Source organism: Terrapene carolina, unplaced genomic scaffold (assembly GCF_002925995.2).
Source record: "Terrapene carolina triunguis isolate 2854851 unplaced genomic scaffold, T_m_triunguis-2.0 Scaffold68, whole genome shotgun sequence".
Classification (NCBI taxonomy): Eukaryota; Metazoa; Chordata; order Testudines; family Emydidae; genus Terrapene; species Terrapene triunguis.
This window is the reverse complement of record NW_020664419.1, coordinates 32,950,589-32,963,893: the sequence shown is the minus strand read 5'-3', so window position 1 is coordinate 32,963,893 and position 13,305 is coordinate 32,950,589. Positions and strand designations below refer to the sequence as shown.

At 48.2% G+C, this 13,305-nt stretch overlaps 1 protein-coding gene across 1 annotated transcript in view; it reads right to left on the bottom strand.

Annotated features, from left to right (window-relative positions):
• The window catches only part of PANX2 (pannexin 2), a 22,347-nt gene extending 20,110 nt beyond the window's left edge, over window positions 1-2,237 (bottom strand). Inside the window, exon 1 of the mRNA XM_024201250.1 lies at window positions 2,012-2,237. Within this exon, the coding sequence (XP_024057018.1) occupies window positions 2,012-2,237 (226 nt within the window). The remainder of the gene's footprint in view (window positions 1-2,011) is intronic.
• Between the last annotated feature and the right edge of the window lie 11,068 nt (window positions 2,238-13,305).

Below are 13,305 nucleotides of genomic sequence, written 5' to 3'. Positions count from 1 at the left end.
AGATTTTCCCCTGCAGGGAGTGCAGTTTAAGCCAAAAGGGAAAATGAAGGATTTATGTCAGTAAAATCAGCAGCTCCACTAGATTCACATGCACTTATTTGCTTCTCCTTGCAGAGTGACATCCAGCCTGAGAATCTCTCAGCCTCCCCTCCCTTAATCACATGGTTCCCTTTGGAACTCTTTCTCTGAAAGGATTGTAGACATGGAGGTAAGTTACTGCTCCTTTCATCAGTTAAGTCATGGATAGATTTCTACTGGGAAATCCACATTATCCAGAGGGAAGTTATCAAACTCCTTCCCCTTCCTCAGAAGGTTACCTCTAAGACCCACAAAGCCTGCAGATGTCACACAGAAGGGCACTTGCAGTACAGGAGGAGCATGCTACAGGTAGGGTTCCCCCTTCTACAGGGCTAGTTGAGGTTCTGCCCTAGTTTGCTTCCCTCCACACCAAGCAGAGGAAGAGAGAGAGAGTCTAAAGCCCTTAAATTCTGTGGTGATGATTTTCAAAAATCACTAGTGATTTTGCATTCTCAATATGAATGACCTTACAAGGGGCTAATTTTCACCACATTAGCACTCAGCACTTTCTGAAAATGAGGCCCCTTCAAGGTGTCTCAGGTTGGGCATCCAAAAACTGAGGCACTAAATATCACTATTCATGTATAAAAATCTTGAGCTATAAGTTTTTTTTAAAAAGTAACTGGTTTAAAATTGCTTTAATTTGTAACATTAAAATGTCTTCCATTTAAACAAAATAATTTGTCAAACAGTTAATCCTTCATATGGTTTATGAATATTTAAAAATAGAACCAAATAGGATACAGAGTTGTAAAAGTCAGCCCCAATGCATACACAATAAGGGCTTGATTCTGTCATGCTTGCCTGACAAAACTCCTACTGAAGTCAACACTATCTACTAATGCTACTAGCTGCAGACTGCACAATCAGTTCCCACATTTTTTAAACACAAATTTAACATTGCTTTTTAGTAAGCAGCCTTAGATCACTTGTGCAGTGGTCAGATTAATACAATAAAAGCTTAAGAGCTCCATTCATCAAGTCCACATTTCACAACCTAAGATATGTTTACTTGAGAAACTAATTATTTCAAAAGACCCATAACAATTTATGGGTCCCTAGTTTTTGAAGTTCAATATGAAGGATTGATTTCATAGACCATAAAGGCTTTGAAGGGGATGCTATGGTCAATCTAGTTGAAAATATAATGTTTACAAGTGTCTGAATACAGATTTTCACAATAGACAGTAACAACCTAGTAGGCAAATAGTTATGTTCATAATTGCAATTGGGCCTACCACAATATGGATGTAGTCTATATCTATAAAATTACTACTGTTCACCTAACAGTGCAGTTAAACATGCACACAATCCACTAGTAAATTTGTATAATACAAGATATGTTTAAAAATCATTGTTGGTAGATCAGCATAGCTTCTGTTTAATAAACAAACATACTCAAGTGGCTGCCACAGCTCATTTTCACAAGTGCATCCACCTGCAGCATCATAGCAATGGCGGAGTAAACTCCCTTCAGCCCCAGCAAGTTCCCCAGAGATCAGAGGAGTAACTGATCAGAAGAAATCACTGCCTTGCAAACACAGGGTCGGCTTGCAGTCCTATTGGTTTAAAGCAAGCTGCAGGAATAGGGAGAGCAGAACTGGCCCTGCATCTTTCTCCCTTGGGGTTGCCAAGTTTGGTTGGAAGTATTCCTGGAGGTTTCACCACCTCACAGAATCTTTAATTCTTGGAGAGTTCAGAATAATCCTGGAGCGTTGGCAACCCTACTTGTTCCCCTGTAGAGCTTTATCTGTCCGCAGAGAGCTACCAATCTGTAGGCCCGCTACCCACAGAGAAAGCCGCACAATGATCGCGCCATCTGCTGCCCCTTCCCTCCCGGGTTCTCCCACCTGCGCTCTAGCTACCCCCTTCCCCGGGTGGGGTCAAGTGCCGAGCGGGGGCATGCTGGGGGTGGGCGCCCTGCTGCCCTTACCGGCGAAGTTCTTGGTGAAGACCAGGGTGACGAGCAGAATGGGGATGAGGACGGTGCCGATGGTGACCACGCGGTCGAAGGGCAGCTCTAGCTTGAGCTGCACCAGCAGCGCCGCCAGCGAACCGGTCTTGTCGTCCTGCTGCCCGGGCAGGATCAGCTCCTTCAGCTTCTCGCCCGCCAGCAGAGCAGTAGCCATGTCCGGGTGGTTATCGATGATGTGTTGCATAAGCAGCTGCAGGCGGGTTCACGCCGCCCCAGGCTCCCCGGGCGGTGGCCGAGCTTCGCCTGTGCCTGACTCTCTGGAGGCCCAGCCTACAGGGTGACACCGACAATGAGAACAGCCCCTGCAGATGGGAGCCGCAGCCAGGGACCAGAGCAAGTGGGGCGGCGGGCGGGCGTGCAGCAGTGGCACCATCTTTAGCTCGCAGGAGATGCTGTTCCTACTGAGACTGCGGTCTGCCGCCCGGAAGTTATCCCGGGCATGCTCCGCAGCTCTGCGCTGGAGAGCACGCACCGGCACCCAGGGAAAGCCAGGCAAAGAGGGCGATGCAACAGAGCTATATGATCGGGGCAATGATGCAACCAGAGCCACACGGTGAGAAATCAAAGAGCAACACAGGCAAGGCAGGGAGAGCTGTGCAATAACATTCAGGGAAGAGCCCTGCAAGAAAAGGCCGTGGGAGGTGGGCAATCAAAGGCATTCAGTGCTAAGAACAATGCAACGAGCTCTGCAATAACCAGCCATAGAATAAAAGCCGGCCAGAGCCAGCTACCCCAGCTAAAGTGATGCAGACACAGGGAGGAGGGCATTTACCTTGTAACTTTGGTCTCTTCAACTTCAAGCGGATGGTGTGAGCCAAACGGTGACGTTGTAAATCACTGCAGAGGCGAAAACAACTTACCCCCTCTCCCCCTGCCGGGAGGAGGAACCGCACCTCCCACAGTAATACAATCACCCCAAACTGGCGTGGATGGGAGTGGTGGTGGTGATTTATCGGTGCTTGTTATTGCCGCTGCTGAAAGGCTCTTGCACAGAAATTTCCATCTGCCCCGAGCAGCAGCAACGTGCAGAGCAATTCAAGAAGGGGCTTGCAGCGGCGGGAAGGAGGCTGCAGCCCGCGAATGAATCGGCTGAACGCAAGAGGTCCTTTCAGTTGTTAAACCAAACATCTGGAGCCTGCCTAGCTGGAAGCGGCAGCAGGGGGGAGGGGAAGCTGGGAGCGGCGCTGGCTGTTACCAGGCAGGCCCAGCACACGAACGGGCTGCAGTGGTAGCGCTGCCACGCGCTGGGGCTGTGGCGCCGCAGCACGGCTCTGGGTTGCAAGCAGCCGGATTTGGTACGGGGCTATTGCCAAGCATGCTCAGTAGCCTCGCCTGAAGGGGGGCTGCCCTACCTGGGCATCCTTGCCCTCAGCACCGCCTTCCTCAGCTGGTGGTGGGAGCAAATCAAGGGGAGGCACAGGCAGCGTTTGTGCAGGGGGACACAACATGTCCAGAGGAGGGAGTGGAAGGAGGGAGCCAGATGGGCAGTTTCAGGGACGGTGCAGGAGATGAGGCTGAGAAAGGAGGCGATGGACTGACTGCAGGAGGAGTGGCAGAAGCTGGGAGATAAGAAGGGATCGAGGGGAGAAAAGTTAACAACCATGGGCTGAGCAGTTTACATTGATGGCCAGAATAGGGCAAGGGCAACACAGAGGTTGAGTTCCTGGTTGGCTGATCTCAGCATCCCCTTCCCAGGCTGTGCTGTTAAAGGCAGAGGGTAGCTCAGTGCCTAGATAAAGCAGCTCATTATCTGAAATGACCTGCCAAAAGAGACCTGGCTCAATACAATATTCAGGCTCTCTAGCTCTTGCAATTTTTTACAACCCCAGCTACAGGAATCATAATATTACAGGAGAGCACATCTTTCATTTAAAATATTAAGTTTCTAGCCCTCCTGCTTTTAGAGAAAAGCTTGAAAGGTGAAGCAAGTGCACCCTGAAAGCCAACAGCCAGAAGGTGGATTTAATAGAGCCCAACGTTTAAAAAAAATCATTTACAAACAAATCTCATGATTTTTGGGAGCCAGACTCTTTTTTTTAAAGATTTGTGGAGTTGGCAATACTGAACATTTTACACACACACACACACACATATATAATCATACATATTTTTGGCATTTAAAAGAATTGTTAGTTTACATAGGTGTAGTATGTCTGCAGGTAGCCTCATATCTGTTCACAAGTGTCATGTTTGCTGATCTGATTGCCTGACTGTTCCTTGTCACTCTGCTCAAAATATAGTTTCACTCCTAAAATGCATTTATTTAAAAAGCAGTATTTTTTATTTCTTGTCCTTAGCACACTATCATATTTCTTGGTTAACATTGTACAGATGGATGGTCTGTTACTTAATTTATGGGTTTAATAGCAAATAACCACAGAAAATAATTCTAGTAGTTAAGTAGTCACCTCTCAAAGTGTTTTATTGTAAAATTTCCCATGTTCTTATTGTTATTTTAATTTATAATTTTATATTTATTTTCTTTTGTATAGCACAAGTTTATTCTTCGCCATTATACAGCAGAACCTCAGAGTTACAATCACCTCAAGAATGGAGGTTGTTCATAACTCTGAAATGTTCGTAACTCTCAACAAAACATTATGGCTGTTCCTTCAAAAGTTTACAACTGAACATTGACTTAATATAGCTTTGAAACTTTACTATGCAGAAGAAAAATGCTGCATTCCATTAATTTTTTAGTAGTTTATGTTTAACACAGTACTGTACCTACTTTCTTTTTGTCTCTGCTGCTGCCTGATTGTATACTTCCAGTTCCAAATGAGGTGTGTGGTTGACTGGTCAATTCGTAATTCTGGTGTTCATAACTCTGAGGTTCTACTGTATAACTTCAATGCTATCTGATTTTCTGGGTTGTCATAAGACTTTTTTCCCCTCATTCTCTTTGATCCACGTACGAGAACTACCTTTCTCCAGCACCAGGTCACCACTTGTGTGTTGAATTTACTCCTGAAATTCATGAAGGGCCCAATACTACCTTATTTGAAATATCTCCGCAAACCAAAATTTCTACTGAAGTTTTTACTAAACATAGATATGTTTTTTAGCTACCTAGACTCACATGACATTGATATCAATGGGAATATCTGTATCACAAAGTTAAGCACTGGTTTAATTTTTTTTCTGGATAGAGGCTTTAGTTTGCATAGTGGTACTGCAATCACCGAGTCACAGTTACCGCTACATATCTGAAATATTAGGTCATACCTATTACATGCAGTAGTGGTTTGGTCTTCCAGTAATATGTAATATTTCTCTTTTATTAAAAAAACAAATCTTATCTTTAACCAATTCCCCAACTCTGCATAAACTTATGTGCAGGCTTCTTCAACTATAAGCTTGAAAATCATATATATGTTTTAATAAAGGAACTCACAGTATAATTTGATAATAGAGAATTGTTGCAAGGGCCCTGCTCCACTCCATCTTCTTACCAGCAGAAACTACTCAGAATCCTCCAAGTATGCTCTCAGGAAAACTTTATTTCCAGTTCCCTTTACCAATATAACCACAGTCCCCCATGCTCCCACCTATTTACAGTGTTTGCTAAGGTTTAAGCATTCTCAGCAAGACCAACAGTCTCCCACCACAGAAAGATTTCTTTTTTCCTTTTGTGCTTCCTTCCTGTGCCTTTTTCAGCCCTGGACTGATGGGCCAATTGAGTTCATTACCCTCAATCAGCTTCTCCTAAATCACTAATTAGCCACCAGGTGATCAGAATGCTGACTCATCTCTTGCAGCTACCCCATCTTGGGAGCTGTTACTGCTGTCACTCTTCTGGAGAAAAAAAAATTGCTGCAGCAGCAGGACTTTATGGAGCAGGTACTGCTACTGGAGTGAGTAACTATACCATTTTTGTTATCTTCTGGGCCTGTGGTGGTGGTTTTTGCTGTGGGAGTAGGGATGAGCAGTGCAGAGCCCTCCCCCAAGTCTATCCACCATCAGCACTGCCCCCTTCACTGTTCTCATATATTATCTGGGACTGCCTTCACTCCCCAGCCTGGGTGCTTGCTTTGACTCTGTTTCCAACTAGGACTTCATCTACAGCAGCAAGTAAAGGTTTGTTGTCCATAAGAACACATAGGTGGCCGTGCCCCCTTCCCTGGATTTGTCCTTTCCCCAGCTGTGCTTAACTGGTGCCCCCCCCCCCCCCCCCCCCTTTTGCCCCCTTTTTTTTTTTTTTTCTTTCGCTTGTTTGCCTTTCCTGCCTCCCCCCCCCTCCCCCTAGGCCCTTTCTAAGTTGGCTCCCCTCCCCTCCCACCTTGTGTGCCCATGCCTCCCAGCACTTGTGAACCCCCCTTTTCTGTTGATCCCCCATTCACTGCACCCCCTAATGTTGCTCTAGTCCCCTCCCTTGCTCAGTGTAGCTGGAGAAGCTGGTATGCCCATCCTGTGCTGGTTATTGTGTCCCGCCCCTTTTCTTTCCTTGTTCGGTACTCCCATGACCCCTTCTTGCTGGCACCCTCCTCCTCCGGGGTTTGCTCCTGCTCCCATTCCCTTTCCTGGATGGCAGTAGAAACTGGGAAAGAGGGTCCCCTGGCTGACCTGGTTACCCCCCCCCCCCTTGGTTTACTCCCCCATGGCCACCACTACAACCACTGACACCAGATTCATTGCCACTGGCGGCAGCAGGCACAGGTAGAGACTCTACCACTGCTTCCACCTCCACTACCTTGGAGGGAGCTCCCTCAGCTGGCAGAAAGAGCCAGGGGAAAAAGAAGAGCAAGAGCTTTGTGTGGAAGGTGAAGCCTCCTGTGTCAGGACCACTCCTCCTGCCATTGGGCGTGAATCCTCCTCCCCTTGCCGTTCCCTCCACCAGCTTTGGGGGTGCCCAGTTCTCACCCCTTAGAGCGTACGTGACGTCCAGGTGGCTGCAGCCTCTCGCTCACCACTTTCCCATCTGCTCCTGCCACCTCTCCTAGTTCCATCTCTGGTGGCCAGGGCCCCTTCCCCCACCCTGACCAGGAATCACAGGATCCATTGCCTCCTGGTGTCTGCCTTGCCCCACGTCAAGACCTACATGCAGGCGTTGGCGCAGATGGTGAGGCCTGTGGACACTGTGGCAGCCTCCAAGATGTATGGGAAGGCTGTCTTCTTCCTGGCATCGGAGGCCGCCAGCCAGGAGGTGGTGGAGAAGGCCCTCGTGATGGGGGGGCCTTTATGTCCCCCTTAAAGTGCTGGAGGACCTGGGTGAATGGGTGGTCCTCACCTGCGTCCTGTTCTTCCTCCCCAATACTGCCCTTCTGCCTTTCCTCTCCACCTTGGGAAAGCTCATTTCTGTTATAAGCCTTCTCCCATTGGGCTGTAAGGACCCCACCCTCCATCACTCCCTCTTGTTCTGCTGGCAGTTGCAACTCCAGCTGCTGCCACCGGCAGCACATGATGGGAAGGCATTCAAGAGGTCCTTCCTGGTGTCCTTTCAGGGGGTCTAGTACCAGGTGCACTATTCCTTGGGGGAGGTTAGGTGTTTCTCTGCTGGGTGTGGGGCACATCCAGAGGGACTACCCCTAGCCTGACACGGAGGGGTGCCAGAGACCCCTGAGACCTGGGAGAGTGCCTTCCCTGCCATCACCTGCACCCACCAGCATTCCCATTGCTGTCCCTCCCCTCCCCTGCTCCCTTCTGCCTATCACTGCTTCTGCTTGGGCCCTGGGGGCAGCCCCTGCCCCTGACAAGCAGTTGAACCCCTCTGCCTCTATATGCAGTCAGGCAGGGCCCATGGAGGAGGGAGCGGTTGGGCTGTCGCTGGGTTTGGAAGAGACCCCACCCCTGGAGGCTTCCCCCTATTGCCCTGTCCTGGCCCCCCTGAAGCCCTCGCCCTTGTCCCCCGACCTGCCCCCGCTGGCCAGCCCTCCACCACTATTACCTTGGAGGGCTGCTCATTCAGGGGAAGCGCGGTAAGCAGAAGGTATGGGCTCAGCACCTCCCCCTTGGCATGGAGGGGGAGGAGGCCCCCTATAAGCCTATGAGGGGAGCCACTGCTGTGGCGCTTGCCACATTGCCTCCTGCCGCAGTCCAGCGGGTGGAGCCGGCCATGGTAGCTGTGTAGGGGCAGGAGGTGGGCGTGTGGGGGGTGAGGAGGCAAGTGGCAGGTGAGGGGGTCTTGCGGTGGGTGGGTGGGGGAGTGAGAAGGATGCAGTGAACAGCGAGCAGGGGGGATTCACAGTGGGCAGGGGGTGAGGAGGGACATGGCCAGCAGCGGAGGGGTGGCCAAGTGGAGAAGGGGCAGGGGTGGAGCCTGGGGCGGAGTGGGGATGGAATGTGGGCGGGGCTGAGGGCAGAAGAGGCAGGACAGGGAGCTAGCCTCCCGCAGGGGAAGATTCTCCTGCCACCCTTGAGCACATGGTATGACAATGAAGGTAAAACACTAATAAGGGCATAACAAATCATATAATATAGTATAGTATATAGCTGTGGCATGTAGTACAGGTGTGCCATGATATGAAATAGATAGTGTGTCTGACAATTCATATATACCATGCATTCAAAAAAGAAATAAAGCAATTGTCACTGAGAGAAACTGATTAAAAAAATTTAAATCCAGTTATGAAGTGAAATATTTAGTTAATTATAAATTTCTTTCCTCTCCCAACAAACAGGGAAACCCACAATGGGAGTCTGGAAAACTAAATATCTAATACACAAGAGAAAACAATGGGCACAACTGTGGGTCACTTATCCTAAAAGTATTCAATATATAATTATGATGAATTTTCAGATAAGTTTAAATTATTGTAATTAGTTTGCAGAAATATAGTTGGAATACAATCACATCTGCCATGTGCAAACCATACAGAAGAGACTAAATTTGTAAAAAAGAAAAACCATGATTCCATTAATGAAAGAATCAGGGTAGATGGGAACTTAGACATTCTTGATGAAGCAAGGGTACATGGGAAGGTAAACAGGACAATTGACATGATGTCTTATCAGTGTAGTATAAATACAGTGTAATGTGGCTGGTAATTTGTCTAAATTGACTGATTTTATCCACTACACATTCATTCTCTCCTACTTAAGTTCTGCCATCTCCCTGGCCATCTCTCTATTTCTCCAACTTGGTTGAATCCGATGTCCTCAATCTCAGCTTCTTTTTTGCCACTGTTGACTCATTTCTCAAGCCCTCCCCTCCTGCATCTTCACCGAATCTCACCAATTCCTTCCAAGGGAAAGTTGACAAAATACAATGTGACCTTTCCTCTCCCCTCAGCTCACCACTTCCCTTCTCATACCCCCCCCCCCCCCCTTCCTGGTCACAGATGCAGAAGTTCTCATCTGTTCTCTTCCTGTAACCCCTCCACTTAGCCCATTGTCCTCCATCCCATCTCCTGACCTCCCTTGCACCAACTCTCCTCCCCTCCCTTACTCTTCTCCTTACCCCCTTACTATACTCTAGCTCTTTCCTCTCACAATACAAACATACTTAAGTCTCTCCCATCTTAGAAAAAAACTCTTGACCCCACTTGCCTCTCAACTACCACCTCATTTTCCTTCTCCCTTTCATTTCCAAGCTCACCGAACATGCTGTTTACAATCAGTGTCTAACGTTCCTCTTCTCCAATTCCATTGCTGACCCTCTCCAGTCCAGCTTCTTCCCCTTGCACTCCATTAAAATCACTCTCCCCAAAGTCTGTAATCACCTCTTCCTAGCCAAAGCTCAGAACCAGTACTCCATCCTCATCCTGAATTTGTCAGCTGCCTCCAGCACTGTCACGCTGTCTGGAGTGGCTCATGACTGTGAGTGCCAGCCTCAGGGCAGACTCAAAAAGCAAGGCAGACACCTCAAACTGGTATTATATTAATAGATTTCAACAACCCAGTAACAAGTGTGAACTCTTGGCTTACTGTAACATTCTTTCCATGGAGTCAGACAGTCCCCTTGGGCACTCCAGTCTATCTTGCCACCCAGACAAGCTGGACTTAGTGATGAATGGTCAGTTACACCACAAATCACAAAATATTCAAGTTGCTCCCAGTCTTAAGAGACCAGTCACTTACCCCAGATCAATTGGTACCTTAGATGTCATTTCAAAGACTATGCTGGTAGCGAATCCTATAGTAAACTAATTAAGGATTTATTAACTAGGAAAAGAAAAGGGGAGAGTTATGTACAGATTAAAGCAGGCAACATATACACACAAATGAATTCAGTCTATGGTTCCAAAAGGTGACAGAGTTGTAGTAATCTGTCAGCTCTGAATGTCTTTTTAGGGCTAACCCAGGTTGACCCTAAAAAGAACAGGAGTATGTGTGGCACCTTTTAGGCTACGTCCTCACTACGGGGTGGGGATTTGATTTAAGATGCACAAATTCGCGTAGCTGAATTCGACGTATCCGAGCCGACTTACCCCGCTGTGAGGACAGCGGCAAATCGACCTCCGCGGCTCCCCCGTCGACGGCGCTTACTCCTACCTGCGCTGGTGGAGTACAAGCGTCGATTCAGGGATTGATTGTCGCGTCCCGACGAGACGCGATAATTCGATTCCTGAGAGATCGATTTCTACCCGCCGATTCAGGTTTGAGCATAAGCTTTTGTGGGCTACAGCCCACTTCTTCGGATGCATAAAATGGAACATATATTGAGGAGATATATATACACATACAGAGAGCATGAAAAGGTGGGAGTTGTCTTACCAACTCTGAGAGGCCAATTAAGTAAGAGAAAAAAAAACTTTTGAAGTGATAATCAAGATCTCACACTTCTTATCAAACTGTCTGTACTGGGCTAATACTTACATGGGGAGATAGATTCAATGTTTGTAATGGCTCAGCCATTCCCAGTCTCTATTCAAGCCTAAATTGATTGTATCTAGTTTGCATATCAATTCCAGCTCAGCAGTTTCTCGTTGGAGTCTGTTTTTGAAGCTTTTCTGTTGCAAAATTGCCACCCGCAGGTCTGTCATTGAATGACCAGACAGGTTAAAGTGTTCTCCTACTGGTTTTTAATGTTATGATTCCTGATGTCAGATTTGTGTCCATTAATTCTTTTGCGTAGAGACTGTCCTGGGAATCTCTGCTTTTTATTTCTTAGCTCCAGCCCTTGTAAGAGTCCAAACAACGAGACAAAGCATCATGTCATTTATCTTTCTTTCCCTCTTCTAGAATTCAAGCTTATGGGATGTGTTTTCTCAGAAGTAGCACCTTCCTGGGTGTAAGACAGGGGTGGGCAAACTTTTTGGCCCGAGAGCCACATCTGTGTACGGAAATTGTATGGCGGGCCATGAATACTCACAAAATTGGGGTTGGGGTGCAGGAGGGGGTGAGGGTTCTGGCTGGGGATGCGGGCTCTGGGGTGGGGCCAGAAATGAGGAGTTCAGGGTGTGGGAGGGGGCTCCGGGCTGGGGCAGGGGGTTGGGGTGTGTGGGGGGTGAGGGCTTTGGCTGGAGGCATGGGCTCTGGATTGTAGGAGGGTGCTCCAGGCTGGGACTGAGGGGTTTGGAGGGCGGGAGGGGAATCAGGGCTGGGGCGTGGGAGGGGCTCAGAGGTGCAGGCTCTGGTCAGCACTTACCTCAAGCAGCTCCCAAAATCAGCAGAATATCCTCCCTCCGGTTTCTACACGGAGGCACGGCCAGGGGGCTCTGCGCGCTGCCCTGTCCGCAGGCACCACCCCTGTAGCTCCCATTGGCTGCAGTTCCCAGCCAATGGGAGCTGCAGGGGAGGCGCTTGGGGCGGGGGCAGCGTGCAAAGCCCCCTGGATGCCCCTACACATAGGAGCCAGAGGGGGGACATGCCACTGCTTCTGGGAGCCCCACGGAGCTGCGGCACGTGTGTGCGGAGCGGCCCCCAACTCCGCTTCCTGTCTGGAGAGCTGGAGCCGGGCAAGCCCGAGACCCCTCTCCCCGGCAGGAGCTTGAGGGTCAGATTAAATCGGCTGGCGGGCCGTAGTTTGCCCACCCCTGGTGTAAGAGGTGTATAATTGTAAAAATATCTGCTCTGAATTTTTAAACTTGACTTTGTGTTGTGTTCCACAATGGCCCATTTAGTCTTGATAGTTCTTCTGGATGGGCAAGAGAAACACTTTTCCTATGGAGGTTCACAAGTTCAGAGCAGACATTTTTACAATTATAAAGCAAATCTTACATATTATCTTATAGCATGGGATACAGACGTTACAAGTAAGATTAATGAATGCAGCAACTTATAAGTATTTTATAGTGCTTAAATGCTAAACACATCCTTACAACTTCCGCTCCCATCTTGAACAATATTAACATATAGGTGAGCTGGTCTGGTTTTCAGCTATGAATTTGTCAGTGCCCGGCTGATGCCTACAGCCTTGGCAAGAGTTGGCATCTGGTTTATCAGTGTCAAATTGACCTTGCTCTTCTTTTTGAAATCTTGTTCTCCCTTGGTTTCCGTGACTCTGTCCTCTCCTGTTTCTCCTCCAACCTCTCTAATTGCTCCTCCAGCATGCCTTTCTGAGGATCCTCCTTGTCCCCCCTCCAACTTTCTATGGGAATTCCAAAGGGCTCTGTCCTTGGTCCTCTTCTCTTCTCCCTCTACACCTTATCTTTTTGGTAATTTCATCCACAAACACAAATTCAGCTATGGTGATGACTTACAGATCTACCTCTGTATTCCAGACGTGTCTCCTTCTGTCCAAACTATTGTCCTGTCTCTCTGACATATCTTTGTTGATGTCTGTCAGCTCAAGCTCAACATGGCTGAAACAGAGCTCTTAATCTCTCTTCTCAAGCCCTCCCCCAACTTCCTTACAGTGTGGACAACACCAGCATACTGCATCTTACTCAGACCCATAACCTCTGTGTCTACTTTGACTCAGACATCTCTCTAGGACAGGGGTTCTCAAACTGGGGGTCAGGACCCCTCAGGGGGTCCCGAGGTTATTACACGGGGGGTCGTGAGCTGTCAACCTTCACCCCAAACCCCGCTTTGCCTCCAGCATTTATAATGGTGTTAAATATATAAAAAAGTGTTCTTAATTTATAAGCGGGGTTGCACTCAGAGGCTTGCTATGTGAAAGGGATCACTAGTACAAAAGTTTGAGAACCACTGCTCTAGGACCTCAAAGCCAGGCTATGTCTAAATCATGCCAATTCTTTCTGCCTAACCTCTCTAAGATAATCGTCTCCTCTCCATCGACACAGCTAAATCTCTTGTCCAGACTCTCAATCTCATAGACTCATGCTCCTGGACTTTAAGGCCAGAAGGGACTATCATGATCATCTAGTCTGACCTCTTGCACATTGCAGGCCACAGAACCTCACCCACCC